At 59.1% G+C, this 27,362-nt stretch overlaps 4 protein-coding genes across 7 annotated transcripts; all 4 read left to right on the top strand.

The window, feature by feature from the left end:
• Positions 1–1,989: 1,989 nt before the first annotated feature.
• On the top strand, positions 1,990–6,990 carry SEMA4A (semaphorin 4A; the record flags this gene model as incomplete). The annotated part of the gene is made up of 14 exons (XM_084223302.1): positions 1,990–2,125; positions 3,101–3,261; positions 3,374–3,436; positions 3,518–3,616; positions 4,126–4,231; positions 4,343–4,459; positions 4,561–4,691; positions 4,895–5,064; positions 5,140–5,290; positions 5,519–5,708; positions 5,796–5,911; positions 6,000–6,163; positions 6,240–6,352; positions 6,427–6,990. The coding sequence occupies 14 exons, from the start codon at positions 1,990–1,992 to the stop codon at positions 6,987–6,989; spliced, it is 2,280 nt and encodes a 759-aa protein (XP_084079428.1). The 3' UTR covers position 6,990.
• Positions 6,991–8,060: 1,070 nt separating this feature from the next.
• SLC25A44 (solute carrier family 25 member 44) lies at positions 8,061–17,629 on the top strand. Of its 3 annotated transcripts, XR_014616838.1 has the most exons (6): positions 8,061–8,140; positions 11,909–12,019; positions 12,320–13,047; positions 14,958–15,085; positions 15,487–17,179; positions 17,284–17,629. XR_014616838.1 is itself a non-coding variant. In XM_084223405.1 (5 exons), the coding sequence occupies exons 3-5, from the start codon at positions 12,426–12,428 to the stop codon at positions 15,676–15,678; spliced, it is 942 nt and encodes a 313-aa protein (XP_084079531.1). In that variant the 5' UTR covers positions 8,061–8,140; positions 11,909–12,019; positions 12,320–12,425; the 3' UTR covers positions 15,679–17,629. The 3 variants fall into 3 exon arrangements, 2 of the variants coding, with proteins under 2 accessions (XP_084079531.1, XP_084079532.1); XM_084223405.1 differs by having other exon boundaries at positions 15,487–17,629; XM_084223406.1 differs by having other exon boundaries at positions 11,909–12,025; positions 12,327–13,047; positions 15,487–17,629.
• Positions 17,630–18,257: 628 nt separating this feature from the next.
• Positions 18,258–23,151, top strand: PMF1 (polyamine modulated factor 1; the record flags this gene model as incomplete). The annotated part of the gene is given in 6 exon segments (XM_084222999.1): positions 18,258–18,276; positions 18,279–18,444; positions 18,573–18,678; positions 19,325–19,425; positions 20,797–20,992; positions 22,117–23,151. Coding segments are annotated over 6 exon segments (642 nt in total). The 3' UTR covers positions 22,171–23,151.
• Positions 23,152–23,891: 740 nt separating this feature from the next.
• On the top strand, positions 23,892–24,912 carry BGLAP (bone gamma-carboxyglutamate protein). 2 transcript variants are annotated; one of them, XM_084223297.1, is made up of 4 exons: positions 23,898–23,988; positions 24,250–24,294; positions 24,584–24,650; positions 24,742–24,912. In XM_084223297.1, exons 1-4 carry the CDS (start codon positions 23,928–23,930, stop codon positions 24,872–24,874), a joined length of 306 nt encoding a protein of 101 aa, XP_084079423.1. In that variant the 5' UTR covers positions 23,898–23,927; the 3' UTR covers positions 24,875–24,912. The 2 variants fall into 2 exon arrangements, with proteins under 2 accessions (XP_084079422.1, XP_084079423.1); XM_084223296.1 differs by having other exon boundaries at positions 23,892–23,988; positions 24,584–24,912.
• Positions 24,913–27,362: the final 2,450 nt, after the last annotated feature.

Below are 27,362 nucleotides of genomic sequence, written 5' to 3'. Positions count from 1 at the left end.
TTAGAGGGAATCCTCCAGGAGGAGAGCCCAGCAGGAGCAACACTCATGAAGCCCCAGCTGTGCTCAGCCTGAAAGCACCAGGGGAAACTGAACCACCCCAGTGCTGAGAGACCATTGGTCTCCCTCCCATGTGCCAAATCCTATATAGGGAGGCTGTAAATTACATCCCCCACCATATCCCCAGCCCACCGTGACCAGAGACCCCAAAAGAGAGGAGAGACGAGGCTGAGAGGGGATTGCAGCCTGACCAGGCTGAGAGGGGATTGCAGCTTCCCACGGTGCCGGGGCAGCCTCGGGGCTGTGTCAGCCTCACACCCTGCGCCAGCCCTGCCTCACACTGGGGAACACTGGCGGTTTCCTCAGCCCCACCACAGCCGCAATCAAATCTCCAGGCTCGCTGAGGAGCCTCTGCTCCCGTTTCCATCCCCCCTGCACGGCCTCGGTGGCTGCGGCCCAGGGCAGAACAATGGGGCCGGTCCGAGGCTCCGAGCGGCCCCGTCCCCCAGCAGCCCTCTGCCAAGTGGGAAATCCGGGGCAGAGTAACCTACTTTCTGTGTTCTGTGCTCACAAGGAGCTTCTGTCCCAGCCAAGCAAGGTGCTGAGCACAGCGCTGCCCTCCCGGGGCTCCCTGTCCCGCTGGGCTGCTCTGGCCGTGGCAGAGGCAGGTAAGGAGGCCCCAGCAGGGCAGGATGCTCCTCAGCCTTGTCCACGGGGATATTGGGGTGCCTCGGGTATGGCTCTGATGCTGAACAACTCCAGGGCTTTGGCTTTGGGAGGTTTCTTGCCTACAGCCATCCCAGAGCAGTCTGGGCTTGAGGATGGAATCTCCAGGGAAAGGGGTTTGTGGAGCAGCTGTGGGAGCTTTGTGGGGGTGCCCCGTGGGGCTGTTTTGGGGAGCACTGCTCCCCCCTGGGATCTGGTTTTCTGGGTGCTGCCTCTCCCCGTGGGGCTGGTTTTGGGGGTGATGCTCAGGCCTGCTGTTGGCCCGCACAATCCACAGGAGAAATGCCATTGTGCTCCTCACCCCAAAGAGTCTCCCAGCGAGCAAAGCCAGGCACCTGGGCACATCTCTGCCCCCCTCTTGGGCACCCCCTGGGCATCCAGCTGGAGGAGCAGAGCTCCCCGGTTCCCATCCCAGCTGCCTCCGCCAGGCTTCGCTGCTGTCCCTGCGGGGGTGCGAGGCAGGGGAGGCGGGCGCAGGCGCCCACTGCCCCAACCTGCCGGGGCTCGTCCTCTTCCAGCAGGACTTTCAGGTTCCCGCAGTCCCGGCGGAGCCGCGCGGGGCTGGGCTGGGCTGGGCCGGGCTCAGCAGAGCCGGGCTGGGAGCTTGGCGGCGCGGCCACGCTGCAGCCGATGCGGGGCATGGGCCCGCCGGAGAGTCGTGGCCGCAGCCCCCGGGGCTCGGGCACCTGCCTGGTGCCCCTGTGCCAGGGCTGGAGGTGAGCGGCTCTGTCCTCGGCCGCCAGAGAGGTAATGCCGCTCGCTGGGGACGCGGTGGCCGTCGGCGAAGGGGTCTGGGCACCGCCAGGTTCTGCAGATGTGGCTCTTTCCCCAGGGCTGCAGAAAGGGCTGCAAGAAGGGGGTTCCCGTGTGTGTTCCCCCCCATTTTGCAGACGCTGTGGTAACTGATGGAGCCAGGCAGAGGAATCCCTGGTGGGGATGAGCTGTGAGGCTCTGGGGGCAAAGGCAGGAGCCTCCGGACACCTCTGAGCCGGGGTCCCGTGCAGGAGCCCCAGAGGGTGAGGGGACCTCTCTGACTGTGCCAGAGATTGTGGTGAGGAGCCTCAGAGGGTGAGGGGACATGTCTGAGTGCCGCTTGTGGCAGTGGGAAGTCCGTGCCCAAACTGGGGGGGCCACGTGGGGCTGGAGGCGCTGCGGGCCCCCCCATCCCCCTCCCTCTGTGGTGCCGCTTCCCCCCTCTGGTTTCCGCCGGGTGAAGTGACACGCAGCCCAGCAGCGTGTGCCCTCACCCTCGCCCTCCCCGCAGGGATGGTGGTGGGACCCTCCTGGGGCGCAGCCCTGCCGCCCCCCGCCATGCCCGCCGCCCTTCGCCTGCTCTGCGGGGTGGTGGTGCCGGCTGCCCTGCTCTGCGCGGAGCCCCTGCCCCGCCTCAGCTTCCCCAGCGGTGAGTACGGCCCGGGGACAGCGGGGACAGCTGGGGAGGGGGGTACACAGCCTCTGCCTGGGACAGTGTCCATCCCCGGGGCTGAGCGGCCGGCATCAGGAACCTTGGGGTGCCCGCCAGCGGAGCCCCCCTGCCCCTGCCCCGTCAGTGACCCTCAGTGGGGCTGGGGGCGGCGCAGGTGGCTGCAGGTGATGTGGGTGGGATGAGAGTAGATGAGGCTGCTTGGCACCCCAGCACCCAAATGGCCAAATCCGACGGTGATTTTGTCACCCAGCTGGCACCCAGGGTCTGCTCAGGGTCACCCTGGGGGGACAAAAAGCTGCCTCTGGAAGGGACAGGGCACAACACGTTCAGCTGGAAGGCAGATGGCAAAGCAGGAGCTTGGGGGGGCTGTGATGTGGCAATCAGGCTGCAGGAGGGTCTGTGCCCCATGGCAGGGTCGTGCCTTTCCAGCCCTGACTGCGCTGTCACTTCCCTTTCCCCGTGCAGCCATGCTCAAAATTGCAAAAATCCCCCAGTTTAGGTGCCTGGTGGGATGAACGAGAATCTGCAGTCGCTGGCTGTGCCCAAGGGCACCCTGAGGGCTGGTGACTGCCCCAGTCTGCCACCTCGGGGGCTTGTAATCCCTCCAGGGTGGCACCCTGGGGCAGTGCATCCCCCAAACAGAGCACTACCCTTGGCCATGGCCCCAAAGCATCACAGGCACAGCTTGGGGGGAAATGCACCCCATTTCTGGGGCTCTGCAGCTTGGGGATGTTCAGCCCTTGCAGTAGGAGCTGGAGGGGACAGTGGGAAGTGGGGACCTGGAGGGTGAAGGGGTGATATGGTGATATGAGAGCTGGAGGGGAAGGACTGCACCCCATTTCCTGTGTGTGATGTTAACTGGCAGCTGCTGCCACATCCGCACACGGAGGGTGGTGGTGGGGGGTGTGTGTGTGACCCCTGGGCTCCCCTCACCCCCTCTGCTCCTGCCAGGGGACCCCCGGCGGACCCTCACCCACTTCAGCCAGGACAACGTGTCCCACTACGACATCTTCCTCCTGGATGAGAGCGAGGAGGAGCTCTACGTGGGGGCACGCGACTGGGTGCTGGCCCTCACCGTTGGCACCCCTGGCAGCATCCGTGCCAAAGCCTCGGTGAGCAGCCACCACTTTTGGGGAGGTGGGAGGGGGAGGTGCCTCTGCTGTGTTTCAGTTTCCCCGTGGGGCTGGGCTCAACAGCCCAGGAACATCTTCATTCCCCTTGCAGATAATGTGGGGACCCACAGATGAGAAAACATCTGAATGTGCTTTCAAGAAGAAGAGCCAAGAGGTGAGCTAGCCCTGTGGGGGTTCAGGGGTCCCACAAAGCTACGGGGGTGCTCAGCACCCAACTCTGCTCTTTTCCCCTCAGACTGAGTGCTTCAACTTCATCCGAGTCCTGGTGGCCCTGAACCAGACCCACCTCTACGCCTGTGGGACCTACGCCTTCAGCCCTGCGTGCACCTACATCGTGAGTGTCCTCCCCAGAGCAGCACGTGGGCTCTCTGGGCAGCTTGTGGGGTTGTATTTTGTGAGGACCCACAAAATATGGGCCCAGAAGTGAGCTGCATCACGGGGGTGCCCTGGATGGGGGTGCTGGGTGTCCCCCTCAAGGGACATCGTTGTGTCCCATCTGCTAAAGGAGCCCTTGGTGATTCTCACTCAGCTGCCAGCAGCACTTCCTCTGGCAGGGAAACCCCAATTTTGGGTCCCCTCAGGTGACTCCAGGCTCTCTGTCCCTGCCTTAGTCTCCTCCATGCTGAGCACGTGGTGGGGACTGCCACTCCCCAAAATGAAAATGAGGGAAGGTGACAGGAGCCGGGTACCCCCAGCATCCTCTGTCATCAGCCCCTGCCATCATCCCTGCACTCACCTTGAAGACATGGGCCACCCTATGTCTGCAAGGTATTCCATAGTCATTCCCTACAGATTTGGGGTTGTTTTCAGTCCTTTGGCTGATTTTTCTCCCCTTTTCCACAGCATCTGGAAAGCTTCACACTGGCCAGTGGCAGAGGACAGTCCCTCCTGGACGGGAAGGGCCAGTGCCCCTTCGATCCCCAGCACACTTACACGGCCCTGCTGGTGGGTGAGTATGGGGCCAGTGGCCTCTCAGGTGGGCTCCCATCCCTGGCATGGAGTGGAGGGCGAGGGTGGGGGGTCTTCATCGTGGCTCAGCCCCCGCTGTGTCCCTGGGCAGACGGAGAGCTCTATGCTGGCACCATGAACAACTTCCAGGGCAACGAACCTATCATCTCCCGCTCGCTGGGCACCCGCACCCTGCTCAAGACAGACGCCTTCCTCCGCTGGCTCTCGGGTGAGCAGGGGGCAGCTCCTGGGCAGGATTCCTGGGCAGGATTCCTGGGGAGGTGCTGCAGCCCCCCACGGCTCCAGCTTCTCACCCACCTGTGCCTGTAGCCGACGCCGCCTTCGTGGCCTCCTTCAGCTTCCCTGAGGATGACAAGGTCTACTTCTTCTTTGAGGAGACAGCAGATGAGTTTGACTTCTTTGAGAGGCTCCTGGTGCCACGGGTGGCCCGTGTCTGCAAGGTGTGACAGCAGGGAATGATGGTGGGCTGCAGGGGAGTACAGCGATGGGGGATGATGTTGATGTGACAGGAGACAATGGGACGGGGACAATGACGGGAGACCATAATGGGGATGGTAGTTGCGCTGTGATAGCAATGATGGTAGGGGACAATGGCAGGGGACAAAGGGGTCTTGTCACCTTGGTAATGAGCACCCTCCTGCAGAGCGACGTAGGGGGGGACAAGGTGCTGCAGAAGAAATGGACAACTTTCCTGAAGGCGCAACTGGAGTGCTCTGAGCCTGGCCACTTCCCCTTCAACGTCATCCACCACGCCTTCCTGCTGCCCCACCACGGCGGCCGCGCCAGCTTCTACGCCGTGTTCACCTCGCAGTGGTGAGTGCCCAGGGCTGTGGAGGGAGCCCAGGGGCCCGTGCCCTGCTGCTGCCCACTGGCTGTCCCTCCCTGCAGGCAGGCGGGCAGGGCGGGCAGCGCCGCCGTCTGTGTCTACAAACAGGAGGATCTGGAGAAGGTCTTCGAGGGCAAGTACAAGGAGCTGAACAAGGAGAGCTCTCGCTGGACCGTCTACAGTGGCCCTGACATGAGACCCCGGCCTGGCAGTGTGAGTGCTGCCCACTCAGGGGGACTGGATTTGGCAGGGGACAATGCTGGTCCCCAAGAGATGGGCTCTGTGTATGCCTGTGTGCCCGCACTGCAGGCGGGATGGGAAAGGAGAGGGTCCCTCTGCACCCCACTGACGCTGGCCAGGGCAGCATGGTGATGCAGCACATCCTCCCCTCCCTGTGTCTCAGTTTCCCACACCAGCACAGACCCCTCTGTCCCCACACAGTGCTCCATGGGTGCCTCCTCGGACAAAGCCCTCAGCTTCATGAAGGACCATTTCCTGATGGACGGGAAGGTGTCACCCACGCTGGGGAGGCCTCTCCTGGTGAAGTCTGATGTCACCTACACGCGCATCACAGTCCATGAGACTTACGGCGTCCTGGGGACCCCGTACCGTGTCCTGTTCCTGGCCACAGGTGGGGTGATATGGGGGGCACGCAGGGTCACCCATCCCACCCTCCCCTTGGCTCCAAAGCCTCAGCGATGTCCCCCGTGCCCCACAGACAAGGGTCTCCTGCACAAGGCAGTGGAGCTGGCTGGGCGTGCCCACATCGTGGAGAGCATCCAGCTCTTTGCGGCGCCAGAGCCGGTGAAGAACTTGCTGCTGGCACCAGGGAAGGTAGGGCAGGTGTGAGCACCCAGACACCCAACAGCCATCCAACACCAGCCCTGGGGGAAGGCTCAGCCCTGCACCTCTCCCTCCCCAGGGCATCCTCTACGTGGGCTACTCCGGAGGCGTCCTGCAGGTCCCGCTGGCCAACTGCAGCCTGCACCGGAGCTGCGCCGAGTGCGTGCTGGCACGGGACCCCTACTGCGCCTGGCACAGCCCCGAGGGCTCCTGCCGGCCCGCCCGCCTCGCCACCCAGAACAGGTGAGCAGCAGGATGGGAACGGGAAGGGCCGCGGGGGTCCCTGGGATGGATGCTGACCCCTCTGTCCCGGCCGCAGGAGCGCGTGGCTGCAGGACATTGAGAATGGGAGCCCGGACGCCACGTGCCACCGCTGGAGGAGCGCGGCCATGCCCCGCTCCTGGGGGGCCCCGGAGGATCCCGCTGTGCAGGGTGCAGTATGGGGTACACGGGGTGGGATGAGGCCCGTGGGGTGCACCACATCACCCTGTTCTCCACCCCCACAGGGCTCAGCCCCCCGCCGAACGCCGTGGTCCAGCTGCCGTGCCCGCGGCGCTCCGCACTGGCCAACTACAGCTGGCAGCAGCCCAGCGGCGCCCAGGGGCACACGGTGCTGCAGCCTGACCACACGCTGGTGGTCATCATGCAGCAGGGAATGGCCGGCACCTACACCTGCCAGGCCACCGAGAACGGCTACACCTGGACCGTGGCTCAGTACCAGCTCAGGGAGGAGGATTCGCCCCCACGCTCGTACTGGTCCCAGTTTGTCACGGTGGCCGTGCTGCTGGCCGTGACGCTGGCCGGGGCCGCCTGCCTGGCCCTGCTGGCCTACCGGGACCAGCTGAGGGCTCGCAGCAAGGTGCGGGGCTGCAGCACGCCCCACAGCCCCCCGTCCCGCCAGCGGGAGAAGGTGCCCCTCAACGGGGGCACCGGAGAGCCGCCCGCGCCCGGAGCTGCCACGGAGGAGGAGGAGGAGGACGAAGGCTCCCAGGCCTGCTGCCTCCAGCTCGGTGGGGACGTCGACGTGGACAACAACAGGCTGCACGTGCCGGCAGGGGACACGGCGTGACACTGGCAGTGGGGCAGGGAGACCCTGGGGAGGGGGGATGTGGGGAGGGGAGTGACTGTGAAAGGGGTTTTGGTTTTGTTTTTGTTTATTTAATACACCTGTTTTAACCTAAGGCTCACATCCTGGGGCTGGGGGTGGAACGGGCCCTGGGAGCAAGGGAGTGGGACAGGGAGAGGAAGAAGGTCATGGGGACAGGCAAAGGATGTGGCACAGGGGAGAAACGTCACCGTGGGGCAAGGACGTGGGCTGGGCACGGCTGGAAAAGGTGGATGCTGACACCAGGAAAAAAAAACAGGTTCCACAAAAACCTCAGCGTGGGGCAAGCTGTGCTCGATGGGCTCCTCAGCCGGCCCCGTGGGCACCCACCCTGCGCTGCCACCTCCCCTCGGCGCTGCACGGTCCCAACCCTGGCTGTGCCCCCAGCCCACCTCCAGCCTCCCCGATCTGCCTGCTCAGAGCCAGCCCAGCTGTACATTTGCCTGCTCTTTGCTGTTTTTATTAAAAAAGGAAAACTCGAGGCCTCACATGGCTGGGTCCGTGGGGCAGCCCCAAGGGCCTGGTGGGGTGTGCGAGGCTGGGCCAGGGGAATGCTTGGGCACCCGTGGGCGTGCAGGGACACGTGTGGGTGTGCAGGGACACCTGTGGGTGTGCAGGGACACCCGTGGGGGTGCAGGGACACCTGTGGGTGTGCAGGGACACCCTTGGACATGCAGGGACACCCGTGGGAGTGCAGGGACACCCGTGGACATGCAGGGGCCTGCGCTCCTGTGCAGCGTCCACGTGCGCGAGGGGCAGAGAGAGCAGGGACCGGGGGACAGCTCTCTCACAGCCATCACTGCCTCTTGTGGGTGTCCCCGAGCTGTTTCCTCCTCCTGGCCGCCCCCGGCCCTTCCAGCCCGCGGCGCTGAGGGCCGCTGGCCCTTTAAGAGCCGGAATCGGGTGCGGTCCCTTTAAGGCGCTCCCCCACCGCCGCCCTCTTTACTGCGGGCCGGAGGCGCGTGCGCACTTCCGGTGCGGCCTCTGCCCGGTCCCAAGATGACGGCGGCGCTCGGGTGCTGACGCCGCCGGTCACTTCCGGCCGGGGAGCGGCCATGGGGCGGCGGGGCCGGCCCGGCCGGGGGCTCCTCGGGGCTCCCTCCCGCCGGCCTGAGGTGAGGGGCTGCCGGGGCTGGGGCCGGGCCTGCGGCGGGCCGGGGCGAGGCCTTGTCTGGGCCAGCTGCGGTGCGGCAGGGCCTGACGGTGGCGGCGCGGCCCGGCCCGGCGCGGCGCGGCGCCGGTGCGGGCGGCGGCGGCCGAGCGGGGTCTGGGCAGGTGTGGAGGCTGCGCGGCTGGACGGGAGGGCGGCAGGTGGGGGAGAGGAGCGGCTGGCGAGGGGCGGAGAGGGGGTTGGTGTGAGACCCCTTGGCCTTGAATGACCCCGGGAGAGAGGCCCAGAGGGTCCCGGGGCGGACGGGGAAGGGCCCGGAGCCCCCGCGGCGAGACCCCCGGGGCAGGCGAGACAGGGCTTGAATGGCCGCGGGGAGAGGAGCTGGAGGGTCCAGGGAGTCTCCCCAGGACAGAGGCCGAAGCCCTCCCCGGGCTGGACGGGGAAGGGGCCGGAGCCCCCCGGGGCTGCAGGGGTAACGCCGGCCTGGGGACAGTGGGGACACCCCGCCACCCGAGCCGCGGGGCTGGGCACGCGTCTGGCCCCGCAGTGACCTTGAGCGGATCCCGGAGCGAGCTGTGCCGCTGTTCTCTGCCCCAGAGCGCGGCCGAGCCCCTGTGGCCGGGGATCGGAGGTGGGGGTGCAGCGGGGGGCTCCTGCCCGCGGGGCGGGGGTGCTGGGGAGGGCAGTGCTGCCACCAGAGCGCCGCTGCCACATCGCTTCCAGAGCCACAGCTGTGCCGGGAGCTGCGGCTGTCAGCGGGGCTGGGGTGACAGCCAGGACTGCCTCCCCGGAGGGCCTGGATCCCCTCCCACCGCGGGGTGAGTGTGAGGAGCAGATTTAGCTCGGTGAGCTGGATGTGCTGAGCTGGATGTGGTGCCTCAGCTCAGCTCCGTGAGCTGGATGTGGTGCTGATAACACCAAGGTCAGGGTTCCATCGCCAAACGAGCCATTCCCTCCAGAGCTGGCCCTGCTGGGCCCTGTCCAGCTCGGCCTGTTGTGGCATTCTGTGCCCTCGGAGGTGCCAGGCAGCCTCGGGCTGGCTGCGGATGGTTCCCAGGCCGGTGCTGAGGCATTAGCATGCTGGGCAGGGCACATCCCTGCCTGGGGCACACAAAGGCCCTGTCTGTGTTTGCCAGAGAAGCATCTTGAGCTCCAGCTGCAGCAACGAGCGGTTTGGGGACCAGACTGACAGGGTGGCATTAAAGGACATGAACTGGGGGGGTTTATACTGAGTTCTGTGTGTGGGAGACTGAGACCGTGCCCAGATGAGAGAGCAGGAGCAGGAATGCCCTGCTTGGTACCCCCTGCTTGGATTTCCAGGCAGAAGTTCAAGAAATGCTGTTTTGTGCATGGTGGGAAGGAACCACTGAGGGGTGGTTTTGGCATGAAAGCTGCTCCAGAGTTTAAGGATGTGGGAGCTGTGGTGTGCTTGTACCTTGTTTTGGAGGGAGAACAGGTCAATTCTTAGGAGATGTAGCTGGATTACTTTTATATCAGTCTCCCTAAAATTACTTTGAAGATCAGCAAATCTTAATGAGTGTGAGGGATCCCTGAGCAAGGCCGTGGTCTAAATTTCTGGAAGATTAAATGCTCTGAGCAAAATAATTGCTTTTTATGTTGGCAAAGTAAGAATTGCAGCCATGCTGGTCATCCCTGGAACTGCCAGGATCCCTTCCTTCTTCCATACAGGAGGGACTTAGAGTGCCTCAGAGCCATGGGGTTAAAGTGACTTTGTCTAATTCAGATCCTGAATGAGAGGAGTTATTGGTGAGAGTCCAGAGAAAGTACAGCTGTTTCCTCCAGAGGTTGTGGCTGAAATTCTGAACCAAAAGGACTAGAGCACATAAAACTAAATAAAGATCAAGGATTTATTATTATTATTATTATTGTTGTTGTTGTTGTTGTTGTTGTTGTTTTGTTTTGTTTTCCATATTGCAGTAATGAGAATGTTTTTTGCAGGCAGTCCTTCCCTTTCCTTTGTGGGGAGCTCCAATCCATCCCTGGGTGGCAGAGGAATTTGGAGTATGGACTAAACCCTCAGGCTTCACCAGGAAATCATATTGGCTAGACTCTATTTTAACTTTTTAAATGAAATACTAAGCTAGTGGGATTCTTAACAAGAACCAAGTTGTGTTTTCATAGGTGCTGTGTGCAGATAATTCCTGTGCAGGAAGCTTTGTGTGTCAAATCATGTCAGTATTAGCACACCCAGAAAAGCTGTAACTGTAATTTAAGCAGTCCAGGCTGGGGTGTTTGTTGTGCCTTAGCTGCCAGGGCAATTGGCTGGCAAGGTGAAGTGTAGCTCTCTTTATAATGGTAAAAAAATGGAGGTTTGGGTGTTTTTAACTCCCCTGTCCACCTGCAGGAGCTGTGGTAGCCTGTAATGCTGTTTGCTCCTGTTCAGCAAATATTTTGTTGGCCAATAGGCAATGAAATGGTCACCTTATGGAACACCCACCCCTGATCTGCCTTAATTTCATAACTGCCATTTCTTCTCTGTGCCAGAGGTAAACAACTTCCAGTTGTTTTGTTACTGTGTTTCTAACAGAATGTCTCTGGCCTGGGTGAGTTCTTCATCAATTCTGAAATGTTGAGACATTTCCCTAAGATTCCCAGACTGGGTTGGGTTGGGTTGGAAGGACCTTAAAGCTCATCTCATCCCACTCCCTGCCATGGGCAGGGACATCTTCCACTATCCCAGGCTGCTCCAAGCCCTGTCCAACCTGGCCTTGGACACTGCCAGGGATGGGGCAGCCACAGCTGCTCTGTGCCAGGGCCTGCCCACCCTCCCAGGGAACAATTCCTTCCCAATATCCCATCTAACCCTGCTCCTGGTCAGTGGGAAGCCATTCCCCCTGTCCTGTCACTCCAGGCCCTTGTCCCTTGGAGCTCCTTTAGGCACTGATGTTGTGGCTTGGTGAAGTGCCCCCAGATCAGTGTGTGGTGCTGGCTGCCCATCCCTTTGTGTTCTCACTTGGTGAATGTGTTTTCAGATCCAGGTTTTGGCTCCCTTGTTCCTGTTCCTGCTTCTTGCTCTGGCTCTGCTCTCCAGCAATTCAGCTTATGCCTGGGCACACCCTGCCAGTGCCTGGAATACAAGTTATGATCCAGCTGCACTCAAGCCTTTCCCAAAAGCTCAGTCTCCCTAACATCCCTTTTTTTTTTAATTTGATGTGAAAGTAAGTCCTTTATGGCAGTGAACTGTCCATGTTGCATTGGGTGATTCTCTGAGCTGTGCTTCTCCTGCTGCCTGGCCCTGTGTGTAGGTTCCCTTAGTCCAAGCTTGGTTAATCGTGCAGCAGTTTACTAATGCCAGCAGCTGAAAGTGCCAGGAGCCTGGTTGTGGAGGAGCAGTTGGTGCCTGCTGGGAGCTGCTGATGAGCTGCAGCAATTGGGGCTGGGGGAGGCTGAACCAGCCCCTCCCTCCTCATCCTCCCCATTCCTGGTGCTCTGAGCACAGCCAACAGTGGAAGGGGATTTATCAGACCACAGAGTGTTGGAAGGGAGGGTGAACGGTGAACTTTGCTCATGTAGCTGACAAGCAGCTCACCAGAGAGATCCTCGGATGTGATTTAACCCTTTCTTTTCAAGACCTTGGTCATCAGTGTAGAGACTCTACATGGCTGTCTTCCCTTGTTTTCCCATTGTTGTTCTTCTTTTCTTCTCATCACCCTCCAGCTTTAGAAAGATAAGAAGTACCCAAAGAAATGGGTCTAATTGATGCAGGGAATCTAGGAACACAAAAGGACTTGTCACTTTCTTCTTTGTACAGATCCTGGAACTGAAAGGTGACATCCTGACACCTGGGAGCATGACAGACCTGGAATGACTGGAGAGAAGCTGCTTTGGTTGGCCATCCCTGATCTTGCGTGCCCATTAAAAGGTGTGTGTGCTGCTGGAGTGGTGCTCCTCTGCTTCCGAAAGCACGGGAGCTTTGCTTTTCCACAGAGCAGTCTGGGCTGTGCTGAGAGATGCTGCTGGAGCTCAGAAAACAGCCACAGTGACATCTGAAGGTGTCACCATCAGGCACATGGTAGGGCCCTGCCTCTGGAGGTTACAATCCCTCTGCTCAATGCTGTGTAAGGCTTGCTCTGTGCTCGAGGAGAGTCAGCCACGGTTGAGGTGATGTGGGCGGCTGTACGAGCTGGGCTTTGTCCTCTACCCAAGGGGTCTCTCATTTCAGGTACCAGCACTTGCAGTCTGCTTGCTCAAGGCTGGAAGACTGGGCCTGGATCTGCTTTGTACCTTTGAGGGAGACCCGGACCTCTCCAGCCTGACCCCAAGGAGCCATGGAGGACAAACGCAACATCCCCATCATCGAGTGGGAGCACCTGGACAAAAGGAAATTCTACGTGTTTGGGATTTGCATGACCATGATGATCCGGGTGAGCGTTTACCCCTTCACGCTCATCCGGACGCGGCTGCAGGTTCAGAAGGGCAAGAGCCTCTACAACGGGACCTTCGATGCCTTTGTGAAAATCCTGCGGACAGAAGGGGCGGCCGGGCTCTACCGCGGCTTCCTGGTGAACACCTTCACGCTGATCTCAGGCCAGTGCTACGTGACCACGTACGAGCTCACCCGCAAGTACGTGTCGCGCTACAACAACAACAACGCCGTCAAGTCCCTGGTGGCCGGCGGCTCGGCCTCCCTGGTGGCCCAGAGCATCACGGTGCCCATCGATGTCATCTCCCAGCACCTCATGATGCAGAGGAAGGGGGAAAGCATGGGGAGGTTCAAGGTGCAGAACCAAGATGGCAAGCGTCTGCTGGTCTTTGGCCAAACCAAGGACATCATTGTACAGATTTTCAGAGCTGACGGTTTTAGAGGCTTCTACAGGGGCTATGTGGCCTCGCTGCTCACTTATATTCCCAACAGTGCGGTCTGGTGGCCCTTCTACCACTTCTATGCTGGTAAGTGAAAGGAGGCTTGAAATGTATCTTATCCCAGGAGAGCCAGGAGCCCCTCGGATGGACTCTTGACACTGTGGATTCAGAGTGATTTGCTTTCTCTCTGGGGGTGGGAGCAGAATCTGTTCTGAACTAAGGAGCTGCGTCTGGTTGGGTGGGAATTCTGCAGATGTTGGGTGGAAGTTTAACAGAGCAGCAATGTTCCAATGCAGAACAAGGGGTCCAGGTGCTATAGGGCTTCAAGCTGGATGGCTCCAGGCAAGTGGGGCTTTTTGCATCTGCTTTAACTTTCTCTCCCACTAATCCCAAGTAGTGCCTTCTCCACAGGAATGAGGAAGGCAGAGCTTTGGAGCCACCATGTAAGTATAGTTCATCTTTCAGTTCATGTGAACTCAGGAATCTCATAGGTGGCAAAGGGACTTTTAAAGCCACAAATCTCATGGCAAAACCAAACAACAGGCAGAGATAAGGGCCAGATCTTCCCTGGATTTCTGTCAGGTATTGCTTCAGTTTTGAAAACTTTAAAATTGGCACTGAGTCTTGTGATGGAAAACTGCACTCAGTAGAAAGTTCTTTCTCCCTAGCTCAGTTCTTGTACTCCTTGGAGTGTTTCCAAAGGCTAAAGGTATTGGCCAGCTGACGTTTATTTCCACCTCTGGTGATCCTTTAGATTTCTGCCATGCAGCTTTGCACATGTTTTTTAGGAGTCTGGTTACCTAATTTCTGCCAAAAGGTGGTGGTAATGAGCAGTTTGGGTTTTGCTGTACTGGGCCTAAAGTACATTTTGGAGGTCACCTGTTCTTCAAAATTGAGATGTCTCAAAGGTCCTGTGTGCTTTCCAGAGTTCTGGTAGCTAGAGGAAGCATTGGTTCTGCATCCAGGCTGCATTTAACTGGCAGTGGCAGCTTGGCATGTTGGTCTGTGCTTTGTGGGAGTGCTCCCATCAGTGTCCATGTCAACTGTTTATAAGACCCAAACCCAGTGTACTAACTGTAAGATTTTCATGCCAGAAGGGCTCAAAGGAGGGCATGTAAGAAAAGGCAGTTGATCTGGAGAAACCAGAGCTCCCAGCTTCTAGGTGTTTGCTCTTTCCCTGTCATCTCAGTGGGAATTGAGATGCTGGGAAACATCAGCCCCAGCAGTCAGTGAATCTGCTCTGGCTGCATTTCCCAGTCCCCTGTCCCTGGAGCACGAGTGGGGGTCACTGAACCCTCCTCGGGTACAAAGAACACTGCTGGCCCTGATTCCAGTCGGTGTTCAAGGTCTCTAACAGAGCTGCTTCCGTCCTCCTGCCAGCCAGGCTTCCTCATCGTCCAAAAAATGGGGCTTTTGAACACTCTTCTCTCCAACTTCAACCAGTGAAAGTGTGGGAGATTCAAGTCCTGTTGGCCAGGCAGCTGGAGCAGAGTGAGGAGATCTGGGATGAGCACTACATGGTGCTTTTCTCCTTAAGGCTCCACAGTGGGATACCAGGGCATCTCCTGGACAGTGTGCCCAGTAGTGACAGCTTTCTGTACAGATCTCTGCAGACACTTCCAGTGGAGCCTTGTCTTAAGGCTTCCTCCACCTTCTAAAGAGTGTGGGTATATTCATGCCCTGTTTTGGGGATGTGGAAGCTGATTCTGTCCCGTTTGCCCCACAGGCCTGGGAGCCAGCGTAGCAGCTGATGGGAGGCTGTGGCACAAAGCATGGGGAGTGTCCTGAAGCCAGCAGTGTGATGAGTCCTACTCCCTGTGCTGTGCCAGCTTTCTGGTTGGGGTAGGAAGCACCACTTGGAGATTCTGCAGGAGGAGCTGGCAGGCTGTAAATCAGGGATTCTGCCCACTGCAAATCAGCTGGAGTTAGGGGGTGGAGTTAAGAAATGAGAAACAGCCATTGAAAGTCTGAAACTTTCCTCTCTCTCCTATTCCCAGAACAGCTTTCGAGTTTGACTCCTAAAGATTGTCCCCACCTCCTTCTGCAAGCGATATCGGGGCCCCTTGCGGCTGCCACAGCTTCCACTCTCACCAACCCCATGGATGTGGTGAGGGCTCGGGTCCAGGTAAGAGCTCAGCCTGCTTAGCACACAGCAGGGTGGGGTTCAGCCTGGGCTCTCTCATCTCTGTGGTTTCAGGTGAGCTGCTTCCCTGCTCTCCCTGGGCCTTTCATCCTGGCTAGTAGCTGCTTAATTAGCCCTCAACATTAGCAAGAGGAACCCAGGCTGGCAGTGCCAGCCTGGCCTGCTCAGACAGGCTTTCCCTTCAGAAAGGGAGAGGTGCTTCCTGCTGCCTCCTTAGGACTTTGTGCTTTTTTTTGCTCCCCTCCTCAGGGAGTTCTGGAGACCAGATCAAGGCTGTTGGACTGGCTGATCTGTTGTCTCCAGAGTGTTCAGTTGCAGCAGAGTCCCAGAGCAGCTCAGCATGGAGGCTGGCAGCTCTGTCAATGTTTGTTCTGGTATTGCAGGTGGAAGGCAAGAGCTCCATCATTCTCACCTTCAAACAGCTCATTGCAGAGGAAGGTCCCTGGGGGCTGACCAAAGGCCTCTCTGCCCGCATCATTTCGGCCACTCCTTCCACCATCGTCATCGTGGTGGGCTATGAAACGCTGAAGAAGCTGAGCCTGCGCCCAGAGCTGGTGGACTCAAGGCACTGGTAGAGGCAGCTGGGGGAGGAGAACCTTCCTGTGAACTCTCTGAGTTTGGACTCTTGCAGGGGAGAGCCTGGGATGCGACGCAGCTGCTGTGCCTTTGTCTCTGGCTGGTTTCACAGCACAAGGCAGATGCAAAAGCAACTGCACTTCACCTCTTTAGATCTGAGTGTCATGCAATGGTCTGCTGCTGGTTTCGCTTCAACTGTGACCTTTGGCAGTGCTCTTTGCCTGGAACAGTCCATTCCAGGTGTATGATTGCATCCTGGCAAGTTAGTAGTTCCTTTTTTTTAAAATTAAAGACTTACTGGCTTAAGCAAAAAGCCAGTTTATTCTCTTTAAATTATTTTCATCTTTGCCAAACTTCCAAGGAGTCTCACAGCCTGCAGCAGGACCCTCTGCTGGGATGTCTCTAGTGGCAGTTGTGCTGTGGGAAGCTGGAAGCAGAAAATAGACAAGTGACTTTCTCCGATTACCTGCTTTTATTTCTAGAAGATGTGAGACAAAGAGTAACCTGGAACCACTTCAGACCTGATTTCCTGCGTTTTGAATAGATCTACATTCTTGTTTTGTATATTCTTGGAAAATGTTCCCTGTCTCTCATCCTCCAAACAGCAAGCTGGCTGATAGCAAAGGGTGAGCTGAGCTGGCTGTTTGGAATTAGCTGATGGCAGTTTTGACACCTAACCTGTGTTTTTAATCTGTTGTAATTTAATTTTTTTTTATTTTAGGGAAGCTTATTCTGATTTCTGGGGAACTGAATGGTTGTCCTGTGGCCTCGTTCAGTGTGTCAATCCTGCATGTTCAGAGTGGCTGTGGCCACTTCCCACCTTAGTTAGTTTAAGCCCAGAAATGCAGTTTGGAAGTGTTTGATCGTGGTGCTGCCAGCAGCTGGATGAGAACTGAATGGGCTTTGAGCTACAATGAGATGGGAGTGGGGAAGGAAAAACCTTGTGCTGGCTTTTGATCCGGTTCAAACCTGACGGGCGTGTTTATATTGAATAAGAAGTGATGGTTCACTTCATGAGTTGAAATTCTGCCCTTCCAGTTTGGGAAGGGCAAGGATAATGTTTTGCACAATTGCTGGATCAGAAGCCTGAGCTATGGTCTGTGTATTTTACCAGGTGAAAACTTCAGGGGGATGAAACCAGAGGCTGCTTTTTGGGAAGGGGAGGGAGGGGGTTGTTTGTCTGCACTCTGCTGCTCTTGGTGGTTGAGATTTGCCTTTCATGCTGCCAGCCCACACATGGTGCTTGTCTGGGGGGTTTGGGGTGCACCTCCACACAACAGAGCACCACCTCCATTCCCCTTCTGCCATAACCAGGATTTTTGGTTGAGGTGTTGATCCTGCTGACCCGTGGCTGTTGCTGGGCTCCACTTGGCTGTCTCTTCCCGAGGGGACTCACCAAGTGTGGCTCTGCCCTTCATCCCAGTGTTGTCCCTGCCCGGCAGGCACTGTGGACATGCCACCATGCCTGCTGGAGATGGAGATGCTGAAGCTGCTGCTGAGGTGGGAGAGGCTTCTCTGCTAAGGGCAGGGCTTGATTCTAAAGTGCAGTGCTGTGATGGGGCTGCGGGTGAGAGCCTTCTTCATCCCGGTTTTGTTTCTTGCAGTGCTCAGAAAGGCACTACTGGATGCTGGAGCCACTGGTGGAGTTGTTGGAGCAGCACCTTCTGCAGCTGCTCCAGTCACCTGTTTGTTGTTTAAAAGTTGACGCCAGTCGGCTCTTGTTCTAATAATAGATTCTGCTCTGAAAAGCAGAACAACAGCCCCCCAAATCACAAGGCAGCAGGATGTTAACACTGATATTAACAGGAACAATAACCATCAGCCTCTGCCAGGTGCAGCAGGGCCAGTCCCAGTGTGCAGAACAGAGGGGCGGCAGCACCAGTGTGGGGAGACACTGTCAAACTTAATGTTCCTCTCGTAACCAGCAACGTTCTTGACAACTAATAAACTTGAGAGACCTTCAGTTTGGTGCCTGCATTTAAAAGCACATGACTCTCCACGCATGGGGAGGCTGCTGCTTTTTGTCGTGTCACAGGAAGGGTTTCACCCTTAGCCTTTGGACTAGGAGAGGGACGTGAGCTGCCGGAGAACTCGGTGGCTGAGCGAGCCAGGGAGAACCGGCTGGAGCACGTGGGATGCCTGTAGGCAGCTGCGACCCAGAGCCGCCCCCGGGGCGCGGGCTGGCTCCTGCTTGCCTGTTACATGGGAAATGTCGCTTTTTTTATTCTCTAACCGAGCTGAACTTTGTTTCTTTTCTCCTTGAATTCTTCAGGCTTGATCCTTTTATTTCACTCAAAGTCGCTGGGAGGCAGGGCGGGCATTTCCCCGCGCACTGGGGAGAGAAGGACGGTTAGTCACGCTGCTTCACTCGGGGCCGGGCGCAGCCCCGCGCCGGGAGGCGGCAGTTTCTTACGGCGGTGTTTTTGTCGCCGTTTGGTTCGGACCGGGAGCGGCCCCGCCGAGCGGGGCGAACCCCGCGCGCTTCCCGCGCTCCGTTCCCGCGCGTTCTGCCCGCGCGCTTCCCGCGCTCCGTTCCCGCGCTGGCGGCCGTTGGGGGCGGGGCCCGGCGCCCCGGCCAATGGGCGGCGGCGGCGGCGCGCGCGCCGGGCCATGGCGGCGGCGGGCGGCGATGGCGGCGCGGGAGGGGCCGAGGGCGGCGGGGCCGATGGCGGGGACGGCCCGGCCCCGGCAGCTGCCCCGGGGCGCGCCGAGGTGTTCAGCACCGTGGTGGACACGTTCCTGGAGAAACTGGTGGCCGCCGGGAGGTGAGGCGGGAGCGGGGAGGGAGCCCTGAGCCGGGTCCCAACCGTGCCGTGACTCTGGGCCCACCGGATCCCCGGGAGCAGTCCCGGACCCAGCTCTGGGCCTCGTCCTGATCCTGCCCTCCTTGCAGCTACCAGAGGTTTGTCAGCTGTTACCGCTGCTTCTACAAGCTGCAGCCGCAGCTGACCCGCAGCATCTACGATCAGTTCATCTCCCAGCTCCAGGCGTCCATCAAGGTGAGCGGGGCAGCCACCCGGGGCTTGGGGGGCTGCGGAGGGGCTTGGGGTGTCCAAAAGGGGGTTCAAAGCCCGGTGGAAAAGTGCCGAACAGGTTGATATTAAGGGTAGCAAATACGTTTCCTGAATGTAAAGCAGAAAGCTGAGGCTGCTCTCCAGAGTTCTGCCTTCCCCAGAAAAAGCTGTAGGGTCGTTCAGGAAAACACCACTGGGACTTTGGAGTCCACTGAACCGTGTCCCTCAGTGCCACATCCACACATCTGTTCAATGCCCTCAGAGATGGTGATTCCCAGGGTGTTCATCATCCAGGATTCCAGGCTCTTCATCCAGGATAAAGCCAGAAGGACCTTGGATAAAGGATGGAGTGACAGGACAAGGGAAATGGCTTCCCACTGCCAGGAGGCAGGGTTAGATGGGATGTTGGGAAGGAATTCTTCCCTGTGAGGGTGCTGAGGCCCTGGCACAGGTTACCCAGAATTTAAGGCCAGGTTGGACCAGGCTTGGAGCAACCTGGGATAGTGGAAGGTGGAACAAGATGTGCTTTAATGTCCCTTTGAACCCAAACAATTCCCTGATTCCATGACCAGCCAAGGCTCAGAAGCAGAGTGGTGCATGTGTTTGTTCACCTCATGTCCTTCCTTCACAGGAGGAGATCCAGGAGGTGCAAAATGAAGGGAATCTGGAGGGACTCTTCAGTTTACTGGATAAGATCGTGGAGGAGGCAAAGGACCGGGAAGAGCCAGCGTGGTATGGATGGCTGGGGTGGGGTGGTGTTCCTGCAAGGGCACCAGGCACTTCCAGGGCTGTGTTTGGGTGTCCTGTTGGCCTCGTGCTGCAAGGGAGGGTCTGAAAGCTGCTGTGTCTTTACAGCAGTGTCACTGAGCCTAAAACACACAAAAATCAGTTTAATCTGTGCTTCTCTGGGTCCCGTGTCCACTTCCACTCACTTCCTTAGTGCAGGGAGGTCAGGGCCACTGAGCTGGGGGGACAATCCAGAGGGCTGAGGGGATGTTTTGGGCACAGCACCTGTCCAACAGCAGAGTCCCCCTGAGTGCTCTTTGTGTCCCTCCCCGTGCTCAGGGCCTCAGCAGACACTGGAGACAGACTGGGGACTGTGACCAGAAACACAAGATTTTGTGTGTCTGTGCTGAGGGGGTGAGGACATCCTGCCTGTTCCAAGCCTTGGGGAAGAGCTCCCTGTGCCCTCCCCTGGGGCTCTGCTCTGGGGTCCCCACTCTGGCTGTGCTGGGTTCCCTGTGCCAGAGGAAACTGTGGGAGCCACGGAGCTGATCCCACCTGGCAGCAGTTCAGCAGCTCTGTGGGACCAGTGCTGGGCAGTGTCTCTGGTCTGTGCACAAATCACAAACGGGGCTGGACTGCTGCTTGAGCTGTTGTATTTTCCAGCATCAGTCTCATTACATGGATATGACAATGGGAAGATGCCAGCAGCTCATATCCCAGGCAGCAGACGAAGAACTCAGTGTTACACCTCACTTTAAAAGATTTTTGACCAATCACACAAAGCAAAAGCACACTGACAGTAGTTCCATCCAACCACTATAAGCACAGGTACCTTTGGTTAAACAATGCTTGCTTATTTCAAATACAATACCTGCTTGTGAGCCTTCAAACACAATGCACAGAGCTCCATTATTAAGCTTAGAACTTCCTAATATATTGCCAGATAAACTTTTCTTTAGCTTAGGGAGTTATTCTAGCCAAGTAGACGCAGCGGCCCTTGGACAGAGCAGATCTGTTCTGGGAGGAAACTCCAGCTCATCCTGAGTGCTGGCATGGGGGCAGAGAAGTGCCTTCCTTTACCCCAGTCCAGGGAATGATGTGTTGAGCCCCCTCAGAAGGCCAGGCTTGCTGGAGGACGCTCCATGCCACCTCCCCAAGGCTGCTCTGCAGCCCCACTGCTCCCACACTCTGGAGCCTCCCAGGTTACAGAAGTTCAGGCGCAGTGCTCTGTTAACACACAGACCATTCCTCTCTTTGTCCTTTCTTCTCCTCCTATAACTTCCCTGCTGACCAATCTCATGGCTCTGCTGTGTCTGAGGGCTGATTTTCAGCTGCCCCACGGCAGGCAGGTGCTGTGGCTGCTGTGCTCCGTTGCAGGCGGCCCAGCGGGGTCCCGGCGCGGGACGTGCGCGGCGCCCTGGCGCCGTTCCTGCTGCGGCACCGCGCGCACCTGCACCGGGCGCTGCAGGAGAGGCGGGAGAGGAGCAGCAGCCTGGCCCAGGCCGTGCTCGCGGGGAGGGACAGCATTGCAGAGCTGCAGCAGCTGATCCAGGCTCGCCAGCAGGCCTGGCAGGTAAAACAGAGCCCACAAAGCCAGGCCAAGCCAACCCAAACCAGACCAACCCAAACCAGACCAACCCAACACAACCAAACCAACCCAAACCAGACCAGATCAACCCAAACCAGACCAACCCAAACCAGACCAGATCAACCCAAACCAGACCAACCCAAACCAGACCAACCCAGACCAACCCAACACAACCAAACCAACCCAAACCAGACCAACACAACCCAACCCAACCCAAACCAGACCAACCCAAACCAGACCAACCCAACACAACCCAACCCAAACCAGACCAGACCAACCCAACCCAAACCAGACCAACCCAAACCAGACCAACTCAAACCAGACCAGACCAACCCAGACCAACCCAAACCAGACCAACCCAACCCAACCCAATCCAGACCAACCCAACACAACCAAACCAACCCAAACCAGACCAACCCAGACCAGACCAACCCAACACAACCAGACCAACCCAAACCAGACCAGACCAACCCAACCCAGACCAACCCAACACAACCAAACCAACCCAAACCAGACCAACCCAACCCAAACCAGACCAAACCAACCCAACCCAAACCAGACCAAACCAACCCAACCCTAACCACACCAACCCAAACCAGACCAGACCAACCCAAACCAGACAAACCCAACCCAAACCAGACCAACCCAACCCAATCCAGACCAACCCAAACCAGACGAACCCAACCCTAACCACACCAACCCAATCCAAACCACACCAACCCAATCCAAACCAGACCAACCCAACCCAAAACAAACCAAACCAACCCTGAGCAAACCAACCCAACCCAGACCAGCCCAACCCAACCCAGCCTCCTCCTCGCAGCACCTGCTGCACCAGGGCTCAGTGGGGGCTGGAATGACTTTCAAACCCTGCACTCCTCCAGGACCTCCCCAGCAGCCCAGTCCTGCTGGAGCTTTAGGTGTGGACATTGTGTCTGGAGGTCTCAGGTGCCCTGTGCAGTGGGTGGGGTGTGGAGTGGTCCCAGGGGAGGGGAGGGGGTTGTGTTCTGTGCCTGCAGGGGACAGCAGTGTGTGCCACACATTCCACCCTGAGTGTGGCAGAGTGGGAGAAGCATCATGCTGAGGTCTGTGGGTTGTGTTCCTTCCAGGCAATCAGTAAGGAGCAACGAGAACTCATCATGACATTCCAGGAGCCCCAGTGATGTCCCACAGGCTCTGCTGAGACAGTTCATCATCCTAAAGCACTGATAGGACAAGGTGTGTGCAGAACCCAAACTGAGAATTACCCCATCAGGCCACTGGAGACTTCAGAGGGACTGAAACAGCTGCTGGACTGGCACAGTTTGATCCAAAAAAACCGAAAATAATCACCAGCAAAAGAAAAGAAACAAAACCATTGGGATATTTGGAAATGGATGACAATTCCCTGTTTCCTACTCAGCTAGACAGAGGGGTGTCACAAAGGGTGTCTGTGCTCTCATCTGCTCCACTCAGTGCTGGGACAGGCCTGATTTCCAAAGCCACATTTGGGGGTTTGTAGCTGTTTTAGCTGTGTGTTAGACAAAATTCAGTGCCTTAAGCCCCAGGCCAGGCTGTGCCCAGGCCTGAGGAGCCCACAAGTGGGTCACAGCCAAGGCTCCTGCCTGTGCTTGCAGGTTCATTCACAGTCTGCCTGTGTTCAGACCTCTGCCCTTGCAGATGTGGCAGCAGCTGCTGCCCCAAGTTCCTCGTTCCCATTCATTCTGTTCTCCCAGTTATTTTCTAGCCCCGGTTCCCTCCCAGCAGCCTGAGGTATCCAGGGATCTGTGCAGAGGTTGGAACAGCCCTGCCTCCGCTTTGTGGGTTTGTAGCACAGGGTTTTGATGTTCTTCCTGTGGAACCTTCTAGAGCCAGACTGGTTTTCCCCACCCGGAGCTGTCTGTTCCTGCCTCTCCTGTTTGTGGGCTGGGGAAGCCAAGGGATCTCCCTGGCAGGGCCCCAGCATGGCCAGGCTGTCCTGGGGCTGGCCAGGGAGGGAGGAGAGTCCCCCTGCCCCTGCTGAGGACTGAGAGGTTCTGAGTGCAGCCGGCCCTGAGGGCACAGCTCCCTGTGCCCGCCTGGGGAGGGGCAGTGGCTGCTGCACCACACCCCAGCCTCTGTCAGCAATTAGGGCTGCAGCATTTCCCCTCTGCCTCCCCTCACTGTGCTGGAATCTCAATAAACCGGGGCTGTTGTTCCCAGCTTGGCTCCTGCTGTGCTCTTGGCCCACGTACTCTGTACTTTATGGGTTTGTCTGACAAAGGCTCTGCTTCAGCAGTTCTGTCTGCCCTCTGCCCCAAAGCCTCCAGTTCCGCTTCCCAAGACAGGGCTGGGATTTACAGGATCAAAAAGTGGTCAGGATGTCAAAGAGGAATGTTATTCAGGGGCTCTGAGTGCCCTGGCCATGCAGCATCTGCCCCTGGCATGTGGCAGGGAGGAGCTGTGCAGAGAGCAAGGCACGGGCACCTGCTCACCCTCCCCAGGGCACAGTGTGACAGTGCCCAAAGGCAGCACCTTCTGCTCCCCCAAAAGTGGGCCAGCAACTTCCCTCTGGCCCTGCACATGGAGGAAAACCCCAAGGGTTTGGCAGGAAAGTCTCGCTGTGTCGCAGAAGATGATTCTGGGATGCAGCAGTGGGGAGCCCCCAGTGCCCCCCACCCCTTCCAGTGGGGACTGGGCACTGCCAGGCTGGCAGGGCTGGGCCCACCAACAAATCCCCCCTGGCCTGGGGCCACTTCTCCCTCCCTTTGTGGGCTCTGGCTGGGCACAGGGGACCAAGTTCATCCCAAACCACAATTGCCACCTCTGCCAGCAGCTCCGGCCGTGGCGGATGTGCTGGAAATAACCCTGGTGAGGCCGTGCCCCCCTCGCCAGGGCCACAGGAGCCTATAAAGACACCCAGGGAGCCAGGGCTGCGCTCAGCCCAGCACAGGGAGGCACCATGAAGTCCCTGGTCCTGCTCACCCTCTTGGCCCTGCTCACCCTTGGCCTCTGCCGCAGAGGTACGGGGGAGTCCAGGGCTGGTGGGGACACTGGGGGTGACTCTGTGCCCTGGGGGTGACTCTGTGCTCTGGGAAGGGCCCTGGAGGGAGCAAAGGGACTGGGAAAACTGCTGAGCCTTGCAACGGGGAGATAGGGACCAGGATATCCTTCAGCAGACTGAGGGGTCTCGGGGAAGGATGTGAGCTCCAAAAGGAGTGGGGTGAGAGCAGAGCCCACATGGGGCCATTCTGAGCCCACCCACCCCTCCGTGTCACCCGCAGCTGCCGATGGCTCTGCCAGCACCAAGGACTCGCCCATCTCCGGAGGTGAGTGACCGCGGCTGCCCGGCCCCACGGCCCCGGGGACGGGGGACACGGTCATGGGGACAGGGGGCACCACCCCGGGGACAGGGGACGCGGTCCTGGGGACAGGGGGCACTACCCTGGGGACAGGGGGCACCACCCCGGGGACAGGGGACACGGTCCTGGGGACAGGGGACACGGTCCTGGGGACAGGGGGCACCACCCCGGGGACAGGGGGCACGGCTCTGGGGACAGGGGGCACCACCCCGGGGACAGGGGACACGGCCCCCCTGAGCCCCCGCTGTCCCTGCAGCCTTTGTCTCCAGACGCGCCAGCGCCGAGGTGGTGCAGAGGCAGAAGCGCAATGTTGGCTATGGCAGGTGAGGATCGCGGCCCCCGGCTGGGGGAGGTTTGCGGCTCAGCCCCTCCCCAGGACCCCCCAGACCCCCTGGGTGCCCCGTTTGTCCCCAGCAGCGGCCCCGGAGCCCCGCCGGACCCGCTGGAGGCCAAGCGCGAGGTGTGCGAGCTCAACCCCGACTGCGACGAGCTGGCGGACCAGATCGGGCTGCAGGAAGCCTATCGGCGCTACTACGGGCTCGTGTAGCCCCAGCCCCGCTTGGGGCGGGGGCTGAGCTCCAGAAACCCCCGTCAGTCCTTCCCCCCCCTACACCTGCACCCTCCCACCCTTTCTGTTAGCCCTGGAAAGAAATAAATGCAAACGGTAGAGCCAGTTCCTCCCCAAGCCCGGGGCGAGGGTGGGCGGGAGGATCAGGGGATGTGCCCCATGTCACCCCACCGCACCCAGCTGAGCCTCCTGGCTTCCCTCCTGTGCCCCCCAGGCTCCAAGGAGGAGAGGTGCTACCAGCCCCAGGTCCTGCTCCCAGCAGCGAGGAGCCCAGAGCTGCCCCATCATCATTCCAGTTTAACTTGAAGCTGCCAAGTGTGGGGTTACTGGGGAGAAGCAGGGCTGCTCCATGTGTCCCTGCCCGGGAATTTCATCACAAACCACCTTCATTACTCATTAACCTTGACACATGCACACTTACACTGCTGGGTCCTATGTGGGGACCCCAAATTCATGGAATCACTGCTGGTTTGCACAGGCTGGGTGCAGAGGGAGTTGGGAGAGGGACACTGCAGGACAGGGACACTGCAGGACAGGGACACTGCAGGACACCCAAGAGCACCCCAGAGAGGCTGCCAGGATGCCGGGTGCTGCCAGGCTCTGCTACCCAGCCCCTCACACGGGCCCCTCTGGTGCCCAGTGCCAGGCAGGAACGCCTGGGGAGCTGCCAGAGCCACCCGGGGCTGGGGCAAGGCCACAGGGAAGGCACCGCTGATGGCAGCGCTGCCCACGAGGCAGTGCCAAAGGGGCTCGGGATCTTGGTGGGGCTCCGGTGGCGCCACAGCCAAGCCTGGCACCTGCACGTGTCACAGAGGATCCTGCAGCTGCAAGGGGGTGCCCAGCACAGAACAGATGTGGGAATGCTGGTGGCTGTGTCCTGCCAGGCCGAGGCTGTCACCCACGGCTGCAGCTCCTGCTGCAAGGGCTGCTCTGGGGACAGGGGACCGCGGTGGCACTGGGGGGGCACTGGGGGCTCAGGGATGCAGCCAGAGCAGCACAAGGCTCTGGGGCAGGGGTTGGGAAGGGGAAGTTGGTGAGCAGTGCAAAGAGGAGGTGGTGGGTGGTGGCAGCAGCTGAACTCAGCTTCACTCCAGGCACAGCCCCAGCAGCAGCAGCAGAGGAGCTGTGGGGAGGTGGGGAGAACCAGGGAGAACCTCTGGAAGCCCCCTGGCACCAGGGTGGTGGGGGCACCTAACCTAGCCCTGGGCCCCCCTGACTCACCAGACAGAGGAGCAGGGTGGTGTTGCAGAGGAAAAAGCCTCCAGAGACACCCTGCAGCCCCCAGGCCCCAGCTTGGGCCTGATGAAGGATGTTGGACTGGGCACTGGGGGAGTTGGGGCAACAGGGAGAGCAGCTCAGCAGCACGAGGGTGCTGGAAACATCCCATCAGCCCAAAACTCACACAGTGAGAGGATGGAAAACCCAAAATTATCCAAAAGCGTCTGGACAAGCTCCCTGCTGCTCTGCACTGAGCAGGAGGCAGAGCAGTGCTGGTGAGAAGCGCTGGTGGTGTGGTGGCCATGTGGGCCACCTGCAGCTGCCCTGCAGAGCCCACCCCTCACCCCTGCCTCGGGCTGGGGGTCTCAGTCCTGCCCTTGCTCCATTCTGGGCCCCTCTCTGGCAGCTCCCCCTCCCTGCCTCTGCAGCTCTGTGCTGGACACATCCCCGGCCCTGCCACAGCCTTGTTTGGCAGAGATCCCCCCAAATTCCCAGTGAGACACGACCCTGACTGTGCATGGGGCACACGGGAGGCTCCAGCTGGGGGGGCCAATGCAAGGCAGCTCGGGGCAGCAGGCTTTAAATGCCACCAAGCTGGGAGAGCCAGGGGAGGTGACAAAGGCAGGTCCATGCACGGGGCCTCAAACACCCATCGGGTCACACTGCAGGGTCCCACCAGAGGAGATCCCGGAGGGAAGAAGGAGAGAAAGCAAATTTGGGGAAACAAAACTGACCTGGCAGCAGCAGGGTTGGCAGTGGCTCCAGCTCAGCCCATGGGGCAAATGCCAGCAGAAGGTCCAGGCTGCAGCTGGATGGAGCTCGGGGCACAGAGGACTGAGCTGGGAGCAGGATGGATTCTTTCCAAACCTGCAATTTTTGGGGATTTATTGATCCCCAGAGGAATTGTGTGCTGGGCACAGCATGAGCAGCTCAAAAACCCCATGTGCCTGCCCAAGGAGCCCGAGGTGAACGCTGGCCCACACTAGGGCTCTGCTGCTTTGGTGGCCCCAGCCAAGGGGAAGTCCCCTGTCCCCAGGGGTGTTGGCAGGAGGCCAAAGGGAGGGGTTGGGGTCTCCACACTGGGATGCAGACCCTGGTGCTGAGCAGTCCCTCCAAGATAACCCACGAGGCACAGCAAACCCAGGCAGGGGGATGTTCAAGGCAGAGGATGACATGTCTGTACCAGGAGTGGGAAGCAGAGGCACAGGAAAGGAGGGGAACAGGCAGAAAAGGTGGAGACAGCAGCTCC

The sequence above is a fragment of the Fringilla coelebs genome, assembly GCF_963513975.1.
Source record: "Fringilla coelebs genome assembly, chromosome: 29".
Lineage (NCBI taxonomy): Eukaryota > Metazoa > Chordata > Aves > Passeriformes > Fringillidae > Fringilla > Fringilla coelebs.
Note: the sequence above shows the minus strand (reverse complement) of the source record. Positions and strands in the feature narration are given on the sequence as shown.

Excerpts from the sequence above, each read along its gene's own strand:
- SLC25A44 (XM_084223405.1), top strand. The coding sequence starts at position 12,426 with ATGGAGGACAAACGCAACATCCCCATCATCGAGTGGGAGCACCTGGAC. Across the intron at positions 13,048-14,957 it reads CTTCTACCACTTCTATGCTG|AACAGCTTTCGAGTTTGACT; the intron begins GTAAGTGAAAGG and ends TCCTATTCCCAG. Across the intron at positions 15,086-15,486 it reads TGGTGAGGGCTCGGGTCCAG|GTGGAAGGCAAGAGCTCCAT; the intron begins GTAAGAGCTCAG and ends CTGGTATTGCAG.
- BGLAP (XM_084223296.1), top strand. The coding sequence starts at position 24,256 with ATGGCTCTGCCAGCACCAAGGACTCGCCCATCTCCGGAG. Across the intron at positions 24,295-24,583 it reads GGACTCGCCCATCTCCGGAG|CCTTTGTCTCCAGACGCGCC; the intron begins GTGAGTGACCGC and ends CTGTCCCTGCAG.